The sequence below is a fragment of the Cyprinodon tularosa genome, unplaced genomic scaffold, assembly GCF_016077235.1.
Source record: "Cyprinodon tularosa strain WSP-4 unplaced genomic scaffold, ASM1607723v1 ctg226, whole genome shotgun sequence".
NCBI classification, from domain to species: Eukaryota; Metazoa; Chordata; class Actinopteri; order Cyprinodontiformes; family Cyprinodontidae; genus Cyprinodon; species Cyprinodon tularosa.
Window position 1 is genome coordinate 941,927 of NW_024038844.1, and position 15,336 is coordinate 957,262.

A 15,336-nucleotide genomic window follows, 5' to 3' on the forward strand; every position below is an offset into this window, starting at 1 on the left:
AAGTTGTTCCATTGTACTTTTTCAACATTTTTGTCACTTTTCCTCTTTTGAGCCAACTCTGATTAATATTCAATAATAGTTTTCTCTTGGTCAGCTCTTCAGACACCTTCAGGTATGGATCTTTTTTGTTCTCTTAAATGCCAGAATATGAAACATGTATGTAAATAAGAAAAAGAAAAGCCTAGTAGTCTTACCAAGAAAACAAATTAAACGCTGAAATATAATAGTATTATCAACGGGGGAAAAAAACTCTGTAATATCTATAACTTCAGGGGCAGTGTTGGCCAGGTGGATGGGTTAAATGTAAAGGTGAATTTTTTCCAGTGTGAGATCAATTTGGTTTAATTATTATTATTATTATTATCATTATTATTGACCCATGTGATTAATCATCACTAAGTTATTATTTGATCTTGAGTTTAAGGATGCTGTTTGATCATTTATCATAACCGCTCCTTTAATATCTATACTCCAAAAAAAGGTATATATGTTGTGAAGATTTGTTTGATGCTACTACCATGCTACAACTTCATTTCCCCCCCTTTAAAAAAAAAAAGAAAAAACCCAACATGTTTGCAGTAAGTAAACCATTACAGAAGGAATATTATAAAGTAGCAGATTTGAATTTTATTTTCACATCCTGTTACATGACACCTTTGATCTCCATTGGTTAAGGCTCCTCAAGTCTGTTTCAGTTCCATTAACTTTATTATATGGTACCATTACACAACTCGTTATCTGAAAGTAATGTACAGTGAAAACAGATATTGAAATTTATTCCAGTTGAAAGCAAAGAAAAAAAAGAAGAAGTATCTTTTTCTAAGAAAAGATTCAATAAATAGTTTACTGGGGGAATCAACCTACAGTGCTTTTTTTTAATGTATTTTTTTTTTTTTTTTTAATGCTTAAAAATGTGTTACATTTGAATGAAAACATGGCTAGTCACTAGTTTCATGATTAAATGTACCTGGTGAAAATAGTAAAGATTTTATTTCAAATAGTGAAACATGCAGATATCCAGGACAGCTTCTAACCCAAATCTTTGCTTTTCTTTCTTACTTGTTTTTTCAGAACTGGCTAAAATGGCATCTCCAGCAGCTTGGGGGATACTCTTCCTCTTATTTGCATCGTGTACCGGGATTAAAATCCAGTTTGACAAGGTGAATGGTGGTTTGTTTGGGGAATGATTTTATTACTATAAAAGAACAAGTGTCAAACATACATACTTATAATCTCTAATATGTTATTTTCTTTCTGATTAGGTTTGGCAGAAATTGAAAACAGGGCTGAGTTTTCCAGTCGCACTGAATATGGCTCCAAAATCCGTTGATGACATGTACAATGGCTGTGAAAGTGAAATGGAGAGGCTTATAAATGTAAAGTATTTACCAAGAGAGCAAAAAAATAAGAACTTCTTGGATGCCTGGGTTGCAGCAGGAAGATATTACAACAGTAAATCGTGGCCTACCTCATTGCTAAAAAAACCCCAAATCATGGCTGTTTATGCTTACACCCTTGATCAACCACCATTATATAAAGAATTCAATGAAGCAGTCCGAGCACAAAGGGCTAAGTACAAAACTGGTTTTCATTATCACACACTTCACTTCTATCTTACCATGGCCCTGCGCTCCCTCAAAAACAGTGCAAGAAAATGTGTCACTAGTTACCGGCGAACAGGCTCCAAATTCAAAAAAAATGTTCTTAATAAAGAAATTCGCTTTAGTGCTTTTACCTCTAGTTCAGCGGGTGGCTATAGTGACAAAGCGTTTGGTACTGAATCGTGCTTTGAGATCTACACCTGCTTTGGAGCAGACATCTCTCGTTTCTCTAAGTTTGAACATGAAAGAGAGGTCCTGATCCCTCCCTATGAGGTTTTCAAAGTAAAGGAGATAAAGCAAGGATCCACCAAGACACTTCCATGTAAGGTTGTCTATAGGCTGCAGAGCACAAAAAAAACCCTTTCTAAATTAAACTGTGCACTCTCCTCACATCTGCATGGTTATTAAACAAATATCCAAGATAGAACAGTGGTGCTATGCACAGTTGGACACAATGTGAGATTTATTACATACAGTCTACCCAAATTTATTATGTACATAGGCTTAAGCTATGTCAATTATAATGTGTATGGAATTCCATAAATGCAGAGACTAATAAAAAATAATTATATAAATGTGTCAATGTTCTCAATTTATTTTAAATATGTTATTTTATGCTGTAGAGGTTTTATTAACTGCATGAAATGTACATGATTTGAATTTGAAATAAAATGTATGTATGTTTCATGTTTGTGTTATGAAGTGAAATAGCTTTGTCTTAAATTGGTTAATTTACTTTCTTCTTATCTTAAATATTTATGTAATATGTAATATGGATGACACACGGAAACACATAGTAAAGCCCTATGTTTTCAGATTACATCTGATTAACCCTTTCAGGACATCTTCAAAGAAGAAGCATTACAGCAAGGTTCCCTGGGGGCCCCTGCCAATAAACCTTTGAGGTCTTCTAAGAAGAATCTGTAGAGAGCACAAGAAAATTCAATAATAAATACAGATAGCGGACCAAAGTATCAAATTTAATTTCAGTTATAAGCTTTAAACTTAAAACCTGCTTTAAACCATAGTAATCTAAAAAAGCACAGTAAACGAATTAATGTATAGAATTACTAAAATACACATAAATACATTCAGATACACTCATATATTTAATAATACAGCGAGATCTTTGTGTGAATTATTTAAAAAAAACATGTGATTGTTCAGCTTCAATTCGATGCAATGGGATCTGTGTAGATTGACAAACTGCATTACAACCTCAGATGTGAAGCACTACACATGAACTACAAGACCATAGAAGATCTATAAATGTTGATTTCAGCTTGTTAAATGAATATTTCTTAACAGGACATATGAAGCAAGAGAGAGGTAGAAAATTTTCATTGTGTACAAACAACACTCGCTTCCCTCTAATTGCTTTTAAAGTGAAATAAGTTCCTAAAATATGATAGTTATTAGTGGTTATCAGTCCCATATAATGGCTTCAGATTGTGCAAGTAGGCTCAGTAGGTTATCACCGAGTGAATCCTTATCCTAACCCTAAAGTAATTCCTTTAAATCCTTTTGCAGAATTTATTTATCTTTTTATGTGTAATCTAAAATTAATTTCAATGGTTCTTCATGTACTGTAAATATAATGATCGACATCTTGCTCATATTAGACAAACCTAAAACAAGTAATCTCATGCCCTGTCAACAGAATTGTAGAATCCTCTCTCCCTATAAATATTGAATTGTCTGTGAAAAATGCGGATAATTCTTTAATAAGATCCTCGTCAAACAGACATTCAATATTTGTTTTTAAAACCTAATATGTATAACGGACCTACTGAATATATATATATATATATATATATATATATATATATATATAATTATTTTCAATGCAAAAAAGTTCAACAAAAATCTGACAAAATCAGGAAATAAAATTAAAGGACTAGGAGAGCGGAGTCATCAGGACACTCCAAGTTTACTGAAGAAAAACTGCTACCGACCAGGTGAGCTCTGGGGAGAGCGTTAATACGGTGACTGAAACAGAGGTTTAGGACACTCTCTTTGTGAACTGGAAATGTCAGAGTTACCCTTTAGACAATGTAGAGTTTTCAGCAAACCTGCTTCGTGAAACTGACCCCCTGGTAGTCTACACAGGTGGAGCTCATCAGTGTCATCAGAGTGCTGGGCTTTAAAGAACAGCAGAGTCTTCACTCAGTGCTTGTTTCTTTTTGTTTTGTTGCTCCGTTGTCTCCTTGCTCCCCATGTGTGTATTTCTTATATATATACATATATATATATACATATATATATATATACATATATATATATATATAGTGTTAACAAAAATAGATATCTTAACCTTCTTTCCTTCGTGCAATGTTGTACCCAACATTTGTTTCATTCCATTCTGTCTGTCAAACTTTGCTTAAACTAACAATACATTAATTCTGCTCAGTTGGGCAGAGAAAGTCTGTCCGGACAAGAGAAAGAACCTCTGGCAGCCATAAATTCTCCACATTGCATAGAAAGCCAATAAATAGAAAATAGTTTGCAATAAAATAAAGCTGAAACCTACAATACCTAATAAACAGAACAACAACAAAAAAAAACAAAAAAACATATGGTCTATGATGCAGTAATTGTTGAAAAAAATGGTTCCTTACTGTAGAGATAAGATATATAAATTTCTGTTATTTAGAAATCATCAGCTGGTGATATATTGGCTGGCGGGCTCCTACTTTTAATGTTAGGTATAAAATGGTGTAATAACTATGTGGGGAAAATGTTTTTCCTTTGTAGTTATTTTATATTTTTGTAGTTTTTCCTTTTCAGTTGACATTTGTTGGGATCCAAATCTGATTAATATTTTGGTTTTCACCTCTGACGAAATCAAGAAAAAAAAGTTGACTTTTTTGTTTTAAAATAGAATGAAATTGTTGACTTTAATTGTAAGCTCAATGAAAACAAAAACTCTGTAATATTTATCTCTTTACTAATGTGATTATTTGTTACCATGTTATTGTTTAATCTTGAGTTTAAGAGTGCTGTTTAGTCATTTTTTTCCTGCACATAAATGCCTCGCTTAAATATAGTACTTAGATATGCATTCAAAAAATTGTATGTTATCCACATTTATGTTTGATTCTACTAGTGAGCTACAAATACATTATCCTCTTATCCATTGTCTTTCAAAAGTAATCTCAAGATTGTTGCAGTGTAAGAAACTGTTTCAAGACCAGTATTATAAACAGCAGATTTGATAGCATACTCCGATATTTTCAGGTTTTGGTCTGTTAGGTCCTAATCAATTCTAATCATTGGGAGCAACTATCTTTGCATGCATGGCTTTGCTGTGAGTTTAAGTCCATTTGCAAAAATAAAATTTGAATACCCAAAATTAAAAAGAACAAGTCAGCCTTATGCAAGATGTTGGTGACCTGGTATCAGGTTACTTGTTGTCTTCATTATTATATGGAGTCCCTATTTTTCTTTGTTTGCCAGAGTTTCACTCTGTTTGTCAAACTTTGCTTTAACTGGCATCCCTCAATTGACACAATGAGGCCTAAAAAAGAAAAGTCTAATGGACAGAGGGTATTTATTTTGACAAGGGATGGGACTTTGGGTAGCCATAAATTCTGCAAATTGCATAGAGAGCGATACTATAGAAAACATACAATATACACTGCTCAGATAAATAAATGGAACACAATATAACTTCAATCAAATCAAACTTATGTGAAATCAAACTGTCCACTTAGGAAGCATCGCTGATTGGCAATCAATTTCACATGCTTGGGAACTTATTGGCTATTAGTGTTATGTTTGGAAGCTATGAGGAGGTAGAAGCTCAAGTAGACAATAAACTCAACACCGTTTATTCATAACATGTTCAGCAGTACTGTAACATCAGGTATTCCTTCCCTCCATCTTACTTTTCTCCAACCAACTTTTCCTATACTAGTACACCATCTAGTGGTAGACACAACATTCACCTCTTACTTGAAGAGATTGGATGTACAGTACCCAGTTAGGAAAAGACTGAACATCAGAATGCAGATGCTGACTGGGGGCTTTTAGATCAAATTAGAAAGAATGTAATGTCTGCCATTTGTGCTGGGTCCACCAGCTGAATGGTTGAGATGTAAAAAGGGCCTGAGACAGAAGATGAGATCTTAATCTACAACTTGTACTTATATCAATGATTTTGTTAACCATGATAGGATAAATTCTGTTGAGGATTAAATATGTTTCCTCCTTTGTGTACACTATCTGAGAAACAATACCTCATCTGAGTCGGACCGGGTTTTCAATTGATGGTCCAATAATATTCCAGCAAAGACTGTCCAGGAGTTGGCGACGCTTGGGGAGGAGATCCCTCAGGAGACTATCCGCCACCTCATCAAGAGCCTGTCCAGGTATTGTAGGGAGGTCATACAGGCACGGGAAGGCCACACACAATACTAAGCCTCATTTCGTCATGTTTTAAGGACATTACATCAAAGTTGGTTCAGCCTGTGGTGTTTTTCCACCTTCATTTTCTGTGTGACTCCAAATCCAGGCCTACACTCGTTAATTAATTTGATTTCCATTCATTATTTTAGGTGTGATTTTGTTGTCAGCTCATTCATCTTTATACAAAGATGTAGACATCTGTTATTTTAGGAAAATCTTTAGCCTGTGTTATGTTGGCTTGTTAGCTCCTTGTTTTTTGCCTGTAAAAGCACAGAAAGGCAATGGTCAGTCAGCCTGGCTCTGAAGCAGCTAACAGGGTCAGACAGGGAATCGCCCCTTTTATTCCACATAAGTCAAGCTGCATGAGTATAGATTTCACTGATTTCACCTGAGATGACAAAGCGGGATATAAATTTAATTAAAACATAATATCTAATGTAATTTCTTTTTCTCTGACACTGTCACAATTTGATCTTCCCTGTAATTGATTCACAAACAGCCTCTCACCTCATTCACTGTGGTTTACTCTGCTATCCTTTGGTTAAATTAGATACATAATGCCAAGGAGAAATCCATGGAGAGCTGATGGATGAAAGAACTTCTGTTCTCCAGGTGGATGAGGGCTGTTTGGAACACGGATGAATTTGCGTCAGCAGTGGCTCGAGGTACTGATGACTTTCCTTTTTTGTAATGACTGATATGAAGGCCTGCAATGGACTGGCGACCTGTCCAGGGTGTATCCCGCCTCTCGCCCATTGAAAGTTGGAGATAGGCACCAGCACCCCTCGCGACCCCACTTGGGTTAAGCGTGTTCGAAAATGAATGGGTGGATGGATGATATGAAGGCTATAGGTCAGTAGTCATTCTATTCTGTCAATGTAGAGCAATTAGAGACATGAACAATAGTGGCAAGTTGGGACAGATGTCAGTAACAATAAGGTGTTAAAGTAGTCTGCCACTACCCCAGAGCGCTGGTGTAGACATTCCCCAAGTAACCACCCTGGGTTGTTGTTGGAATTCTATATAATTATTCTATATTATTTTCATGCTAAATTAAGAAATAAACTTCAAGAGTGTCAAATTTGTTGAGGTCATCTCTTTATGCTGATTAAAGACATAATAAATGTCAACACACTTTGATCACACGAAAGTTAAGCTAGACTAATCAAAATAAATGGCAACAGTGAGTAACTGAGCAGGTTTATTACCAGACAAAATTAAATATAGGATGCCAAAAGGTTCCTAACAAAGCTTTTCATGTCCAGTCTTTTGTCTTAATAATTGATTAAAAACTTGTTTTCCGCTAATTACTTTTCCAAGAGGAATACTTTTTTGTTTTTACATTTGTGCCCAACTGGTACGTAAATCTCAAATCATAAAATTAATGAATCTAAATCCTTGCAAGCCTGATCAGAAGGACCACAGCATAGAAAACTGAAATTAAAATTGTCATCTGTCATCTGTGAGTCCAAAGTAGTCTTCTTTTTTTGTTCATCTCCGTGCTTGCTTTTAGTTAATCAGCATTTTGGTTCTTGAACTGGCTCTTTGCATAGAATGCACACTCTGTTGTTGTATAGTCATTTGTGGTTCTGCAGGTCTAACCTACTCTGGAAATGTTCTACATGGGCCTTTTGAAAGGGGGGAAGTGGTTTGTTCACTAAAAGAAGCATGACACTTGCTGCTCTGTATATCTCAGTTGAAAAATCTAAAAATATAATGTAGACTCTCTTAATATTGGTAAAGAATTCTATTCAAACTAAATACATGATTTTGAAGATAATCAAGCATCATATGTTTACAATCAGACAACATAAAAACATTGTTTTGTTTGGTGTTGAGGGTATTGGATGTGTTAGTGCTAAACCCCTCCCTCTTTTACTTTTTCAAAATAATCTAATTAGTTGAGGCGAGATAGGTTTGTCTGGGGTTTGGCTCATTTATCGTTAGGACACATTTCAATTTGACATACATTTTTGGGCTAGTCAACAGTACTTTTTTGGCTATGTTATGTATTTGATCTAAAGAAAGAAGATATAGCCTTTCCTATCTTCATCATCTGGAGAGAAGCTCTTCCTGAAACTCGGGTAAAGACCTATTTTTTTCTATTAGTTACATAATAAGCAAGTTTCATATGCCTCTGATATACAGCAGTTCCATGCAGATAAGATATTTATTGTCATTATTCAAGTATTTCTTTTCAGTTTTATTAGTGGGATTGCATTTCTGTTAAAAAATGATTACATATGTATATGTCCAAATTTTAGTCTCTATCTTAAGTTAATAACCATATGATTTAGCTCTTAAACTGATTTTCCAAACTTTTTATTTAAACATTATAAAATTATGCATGAAAGATCCAAAATTGTACAGTAAGAAGTTGGTAAGGCGTGATTAGGAAGTGAAATTATTCTAAAGAACTTCATCTATTAAGTTTGAGAAAGCAGAAATGTGATTTCACTCTGTCTTTGCAGAATGAAACATTAAAGTTAGCAACAATGTCAATGTGGACCTGCCTTCTTCTATTTGGAGTTTCTATTTCGATGGCAAAGGTAATGTAAGCTGTGTGGAAACACAAGATTTGTACCTTTATGTCTTTAATTAGACATTCATAAATGTGTAAAGAAAATATGGATTGAAATGACTTATTTCTATCTTTTCCATTTTCTGCTAGGTTAACAGATCCAAGGTTGATCCTCTCATTCAACTGGACATGGCTCCTAACTCTGTTGATGATATGTATGAACGCTGTGAAGACAAGATGGTGAATAAAGTAAAGAATGAGTGTCTGGTAAAAGAGAAAAAAATTAACAGAAATTTTTCACTAGCTTGGTCTGAAGCAGAGAAACAGTACAACAAGAAGTGGAAGCCTAAACCTGGAAAGAATCCTCGCAGAACCTTGGAGAAAGAACAGAACATGGCCATCTATGCTTATACTCTGGAAACACCGAGACTATATGCTGAATTCAATGATGCTGTTCGAGCTCAAAGAGATCAGTATCAAAACAAATTTCAATATCACTCACTGCACTTTTTCCTCACAGACGCTCTGAAACGTCTTAACTCTCGCAAACCTAAGAAAGAAAGATGCCTTATTGGTTACCGGAGAGTCAACAGAAAATTCAACCTTAACATTCTCAGCAAGGAAATTCGTTTTGGGGCTTTCACCTCCAGCTCAATGGGGAAGTATCCAATGAATGAAAAATTTGGCTATGAAACATGCTTTGTGATTCGCACCTGTTTAGGAGCGGACATCTCAATATATTCCAAGTTTGGAGAATCAGAAGGAGAAGTCTTGATTCCTCCTTATGAAATATTTACAGTTACAAGGATAAAGCAGAGATCTGAGGATAAGAACCTTCCATGTGAGGTTGTTTTGGAGCTAAAGAGTACAGAACAATCTTTGTCAAATTTGAACTGTGCATTTTTTCCAGAAAAGTAGCCTGAACAAATAAAAATGCAATTTCGCTGAAACGTAAAACTACAAAAAAAACCAGGGGCGGAGCTAGATGGGGGGCCAGGGGTGGCCATGGCTACCCTTACCCAATCATTGGCCACCCCTACTATTTTTTTCCCTCTAATGCAGACGGTGGCAGCAGTAATACTCTGAAGGGCAACTACTTAACAGATACGCTGTGGTTAATTAGCACATCAATATACTAACATTAAAGATGATAAATACAGAATTTGTGCTCTTTTCAGAACTAAATTTTGAATTATTTGGGGTAAAGATAAAATTCTCTGCCTCTGCAAGTCATCTAGGAGTCTTCAGTGAAATCATAGATAAAAAACTACTTTAATAATTACTTAGAAGTTATTTTAATGTGGATATTAGTAGATTTAAATATATTTTATTTTTTTGCAGAATGCTTATTAATAAATGTAGGTAATGAAAATGTAAAATATATCTCAAACCTGAAAGAATTTTGCCCAATATATTATATTATTTACACAGCATAGATGTTTGAATATATGAACTTTTTTGTTAGCAAAGGCTGAAGGAAAGGATAGTTTGTCTTTATTTAGAACATATCTAAGTTGTGCTCATTCCAGTTGAAACGTGTAGATTGACCCTGAGGTCCTGGTGCCTTTCGGGCACCCCTCAATGTACATTGGTTATTGCCTTGCCACCCCTATTAGGATTTTCTGGCTACGCCTCTGCAAAAAACCCATAGCAATAGTGACAAAAAATATTTAGAGAGATTTGATTGTGCACTCCATAAAAAGCCAACAGATTTATAGTTTTAACATATTTATTAAGACTTTTAGTAAGATCAGGCCAAGCGTGATTTTAAATGTATACTTGCTTTAAACTACTGTGTAAATGTAAAAGAATGAAAAAGAAGCTTCAAATGATTAAAACACTGGATTTTAAATTTAACAAATGCTTAATATGCTTCATAATTGCTGTGCTTCAAATGCATCTGTAAAACAACTTGTTGTATTTGGTCCAAATAAATGCTTTTCAGACATCAAAATTGTCTGCTTGAATAAAAGTTATTTTAATGGTTGGTTGATAGACTGCAGAACTAGTAAACCTAAATGGTTTCAAATTCTTTAAGTTGCTCTGTAAAGTGAATGCACATGGAGTTTGAAATGATTGTTTACTTGTGGTTGTGCATGTCTCACCCTCACAGGATGTGGTCGGTACAGGCTTTAAGGGGAGGAATTGTTTTGACAATAAGTTTAAAGAAGAATTTTGGTCATGTTGGTCATTGTTTTGTTAAGTTATTTTTGAGAAGCACTTTACTTCATTAAACACACTATACAATATATTTTTTAATAATTATCATCAAATAATTCATAAATAATTCACTTTCCATCTTACCCTGGTGGGGTTGTGTACAGTCACAGTGCTTTTTTTCCAACAGTGATCGATGAAGGTGAATGTATAAATGTTGTTTTTATATCTTCAGTTTCTCATAAAATAAGTTTTTACATTTTTTTCAAGTGAGAAAGTGCAACTTAACACTTTGTCGGTAGCTAATTGTGTGTGGCCATAATGTGGAACAGTCAGTCTAGCATTACCCTTTGATTATTTTAACCAAATCATTTTAAGATGTTTTTAAGCAATAAAGTACACCTCAAACTTAATGCTTTGCATGAAAGCTTTGAAAATGTAAGTTACTGTAGGTATTAATTATTATTAATAATATAGTCTACTCTAAATTATTAATTAAATATTGTTTTGGCAGTTTAAAGAAAATAATGGAGTAATGATCTGACAGAGACCTTTTCATTCAGTTTCCAATTCAGTTTATTTATGTATTACCAATTGGCAAAACAGGTCAAGCCAAAGTACTTTACAGAGACAATACAGTCAGATTGGCTTAAAGATCTGTCAAGGAAAAACCAGTTAATTGCATCAAGTCATTGACTTGCAAGACATGTGCCTAATGAATTTGCTTGTGGCAAGTATGGTCGGTTGCATTTTGCAAACCCTCACACTAGCATGCATGCAGCGCAGGGGAGAGGAAATCTCCATAGTGTGAGCGGCCTTTTACAGAGGCCGACTGGGAGACAGAGACAGATATAAAAAGAGCAAATATACAAAATGTAACTGTTAACTAGCTCCACAGATGGCAACATCCAGGAAAGACAAAGCCAGGCCGACGAGTTCCAAGCCAGCTCCTATGTCAGAGGATGAAAGAGAGAACATACAATTAGTCACACTAAGATTAATAGAACTACACTGGAAATAGGGCCAAGCTCCAACATCTATAAACAAAGATGTTGATGGCAGCAGCGCGGATTATATTTCTTTCCAGGATGGCGTTACAGCCAAAAAGATACACACTGGATGAAGCTATTATGACAAGAAAAGGTAAAAAAGAAAAACTTTACCTATGATAGGAGTTCCGGAGGAAAGAAAACGGAAAAAGTAGTGATCATCTTTGAGCCTTGCAAACAAACAATGAGGGACAGAAAGCGCAGTTTATCAATCTCCCCAGAAAAAAATAACATCAGGAGGAAGTTGGGGCTTTGCTTCTTAGAATGAGCCTGTGTTTTTAAAAAATTTTTTTTATTTTATTTTCTTTATAACTTCTCATAATCTGTCCAAGTCAAATGTGGGAAATTGTTTTAATTTGTGTATAGCACAGAGACAGAGGTGAAAAGAATCTGTTCAGATCTACCCACCCTGCCTAGTCGGAGCCTCTCTATACCCAGTCAGTAACACATGGAAAAAACAATTGGATCGGAGATTAAAAAGTCGTAAACCTGTGTGTTCAGGCATTAACAACTGATCATTAATGGCATGATGTTGCTCTTCTGAACTGTGCCAGGGTTTTGGCCAGTGGTTGTTTCGTTGGCCAAATGCAAAACTGGTCAAAGTCCTCCTGGCACTGTTACCCTGTTTCTACTGGGACAGGGCTGTCAAACTGGTTCCAGAAAGGGCCGTGTGGCTGCAGGTTTTCTTGTCAACCAAGCAATAGCACACCAGACTCCAGTCATCCCATCAAGGGAGTCCAATCTGAACATGATGACTTGATGATATGAATGGAGTCTGGTGTGCTATTGGTTGGTTGGAAAGAAAACCTGCAGCCACACGGCCCTTTCTGGAACCGGTTTGACACCTGTGTTCTGGGAGATCGGATCTTTGGGGTGAACCAGACTCTGCCTTAACATGTTTTGCGGTTTAAAAGAAACTAGGAATTGCGATACATCCCATTTATGTTAATGTAAGCAACTCTAGGAAAACAGCAAGAAAAGTGTAATTTAAAAAAGATTAAAATGTAACCTACAAACAAACTTTTTAATCGTCTGTATGAAGAAAATGCTTTGGATTTTTTTTTTTAATTCTGAATTTGTTTAAACTGTAATTTTTTAAAGAAACATTCACCAAAACATATCGCAGAAAAAAGTTTCTAAATATGTTGTACTGATATTTAACAATGCCACACATTGTGTAGTTTAGATTACGTTGATCTTTGCAAAGGTTTTATAGCTGTTTTGATGATTTATCTAATCTATCCTCTTATCGCTTTAGTCTATGGTAACAAAAAACATTTTTTAAATCTTTTACATTAGATACATAATTGAGCTGTCATCTATTATATTGGAACTTTCCCAGCTCTATTAGGAGACAATATATTCTTAAGAATTTCAGTATAGAAGAAAAAAGACTTGAACTAAATTCGATTCATACCTGATCCCACCTAAAGTGAAATAAATGTAATTTAAAATTGTCAATAGAATTTATTCTACTAACGAATTTCCAAAAAACAAAACAATTAAATTGGACAATGGAAAATGTGGTTTCTGTGACATGGAAAGTATGAGTTTGGAACATCTTTCTTTGCTTGCTTTTCAGTAAAATGTTTTGGGTGAAATTCCAGATGTGGATCCAGTTTACAGGGTTTAATTTACCAGATCTTAGCTTAAGAGAAGTCTTATTTGCTATAGATGTACCGGTAGTTTGATTTACATAAATACATTTTGTAAGTGTAAACCAATCATATCCCAATGGAGTTACAATCATCAGCAATCATACAAGAAAAAAGTGCTTGTAAATATCTTCTTTTTTTAGATAAACTTAATCTCCTGTTTAAAGCCCTATCCTTTAATTATGCCTCATATAATGATGCCTTTTTCTGTCTTTATTTATTTTAGGTTATTCTGCTATATGCTAAGTTACACTGTCTGTATTGTTTGTATTGGTACCCTTTGTAATATATAAATGCTAAATAAAGTTAAACAAGTAAAAAAAAAAAAAAACACCCACCACGTAATTAAGATGATTTCCAGCTGGTACCAAACAGGTTGATAAGATCATCTCTACCAACAGTAAGTCTAAATGTGGAAAGTTCTTCTTTTTTGGGGGGAGGGGGCAAAAACGAGTAATGAATTTAATGCTGTAAAGTAAAACAGTCTATGTTTTAAAACTTGAATTGGTAAAAAAAGGATTAAGATATTTGTTTGCAAGATGGTTAAACCTTGTAAGTGAAATTTTCACATTTTAAGATACCTGGAAATTAGACTGTTTTTAACTGTTTTTAATGGATTTGCAGACTCTTCAAACATGGCAAAGATGGTAGGTTGGTCAGCAGTGGTGTTTTTGCTGGGAGTGTTCTTTGAAACTACAATGGTAAGCACAAGAGCTTTTATAATGTTTGCACAAATATAGATCTTAATGGATTATGAAAATATTTTGATAAAATACTTCCATTTTCCTGAATTTTAAAATAACTTTTGGCAGGGCTTGATTACACTGGACATGGCTCTGAACTCAGTAGATGACATGTACGCTGGCTGTGAAGACAAGATGGGGCATAAAGTGAAGACTGAGTTTCTGCTGAATGAGAAAAATCAGAACAAAAATTTCTCCCTAGCCTGGAATGAAGCAGTAAAATACTACAATAAGAAATGGAGACCCAAACATGGAAAGGCCCCCACAAGAACCCTGACGAAAGAGGAAATCATGGCCATTTATGTGTACACTATGGATAAACCCAAAGTCTACGCTGAATTCAATGATGCAGTTAGAACACAGAAAATGAAGTACAAAACAACTTTCAAATACCACACTCTGCACTTCTTCCTCACAAGTGCCCTGAAAAAGCTCAGCACTCACAGAGGTACCCTAAAAAGATGCCTGACTGGCTATAGAAGGGTCAACAGTTACTTCAGCCAAGATGTCCTTAACAAGCAGATTCGCTTTGGCTCTTTTACCTCCAGTTCAATGCTTGGTTATCAGCATCCTAACAGATTTGGTGATGAGACATGCTTTGAGCTCTCCACCTGTTTTGGAGCTGACATATCCCTGTACTCTAAGTTTGGAGAAGCGGAAGCAGAAGTTTTAATTCCCCCATATGAGGCATTTAAAGTGACCCAGATCAACAGGAGATCAGAGCAAAAAAAACTTCCATGTGATGTTGTGTTTAAACTGAAAAGCACACAGAAAGCAATTTCTAACCTTAACTGTGCTTTCTTCTGAATAGCAGCAGTCTGCCTGTTTGTCGCCCTAAATCGTTTAGATTGTTTAGAGCACTACATTTGTATTTGGATCACATTTTGAGAAGTACTAAACGTGCTAAAATTAATTTGATTGATCATTGATATGCAAAACCTTGTTTTGTGAAAATAAGACATATTAGTCCCTGGACAATTATGTCCCTTTACAAAATATTGAGGAAATCAGCCAGATGATTGTGCGATAAGGAAAATGTGTATGTCTATATGCTCTATGTAATTGAAACCTTGTTCAAATTCTGCATACAAAACTACTTTTTGTTTATTAGAATGGCATGCATTTCAGCTTACATTTTTATATGAATAGGGGGGAAAGGATAATAGATAAAAGGCAAAGAAAGATTTGAAACTTTTAGAAGCA

General features: G+C 34.9%; 3 protein-coding genes across 3 annotated transcripts; all 3 read left to right on the top strand.

The window, feature by feature from the left end:
- On the top strand, positions 1-2,218 carry LOC119784452 (GPI-linked NAD(P)(+)--arginine ADP-ribosyltransferase 1-like). The gene is made up of 3 exons (XM_038286503.1): positions 1-112; positions 1,072-1,160; positions 1,263-2,218. The coding sequence occupies exons 2-3, from the start codon at positions 1,083-1,085 to the stop codon at positions 2,007-2,009; spliced, it is 825 nt and encodes a 274-aa protein (XP_038142431.1). The 5' UTR covers positions 1-112; positions 1,072-1,082; the 3' UTR covers positions 2,010-2,218.
- Positions 2,219-7,883: 5,665 nt separating this feature from the next.
- On the top strand, positions 7,884-9,805 carry LOC119784448 (NAD(P)(+)--arginine ADP-ribosyltransferase 1-like). Its single transcript, XM_038286497.1, has 3 exons — positions 7,884-8,092; positions 8,480-8,557; positions 8,680-9,805. The coding sequence occupies exons 2-3, from the start codon at positions 8,504-8,506 to the stop codon at positions 9,445-9,447; spliced, it is 822 nt and encodes a 273-aa protein (XP_038142425.1). The 5' UTR covers positions 7,884-8,092; positions 8,480-8,503; the 3' UTR covers positions 9,448-9,805.
- Positions 9,806-14,034: 4,229 nt separating this feature from the next.
- On the top strand, positions 14,035-14,940 carry LOC119784428 (NAD(P)(+)--arginine ADP-ribosyltransferase 1-like). The gene is made up of 2 exons (XM_038286473.1): positions 14,035-14,091; positions 14,203-14,940. Exons 1-2 carry the CDS (start codon positions 14,035-14,037, stop codon positions 14,938-14,940), a joined length of 795 nt encoding a protein of 264 aa, XP_038142401.1.
- The last annotated feature ends 396 nt before the right edge of the window (positions 14,941-15,336 follow it).

What these genes read in the sequence shown, in the direction of transcription:
- LOC119784448 (XM_038286497.1), top strand. Translation starts at nt 8,504, where the DNA reads ATGTCAATGTGGACCTGCCTTCTTCTATTTGGAGTTTCTATTTCGATG. An exon ending in TTTCTATTTCGATGGCAAAG is followed by an intron (nt 8,558 to 8,679) that starts GTAATGTAAGCT and finishes ATTTTCTGCTAG; the next exon opens with GTTAACAGATCCAAGGTTGA.
- LOC119784452 (XM_038286503.1), top strand. Translation starts at nt 1,083, where the DNA reads ATGGCATCTCCAGCAGCTTGGGGGATACTCTTCCTCTTATTTGCATCG. An exon ending in TTAAAATCCAGTTTGACAAG is followed by an intron (nt 1,161 to 1,262) that starts GTGAATGGTGGT and finishes CTTTCTGATTAG; the next exon opens with GTTTGGCAGAAATTGAAAAC.
- LOC119784428 (XM_038286473.1), top strand. Translation starts at nt 14,035, where the DNA reads ATGGTAGGTTGGTCAGCAGTGGTGTTTTTGCTGGGAGTGTTCTTTGAA. An exon ending in TGTTCTTTGAAACTACAATG is followed by an intron (nt 14,092 to 14,202) that starts GTAAGCACAAGA and finishes AACTTTTGGCAG; the next exon opens with GGCTTGATTACACTGGACAT.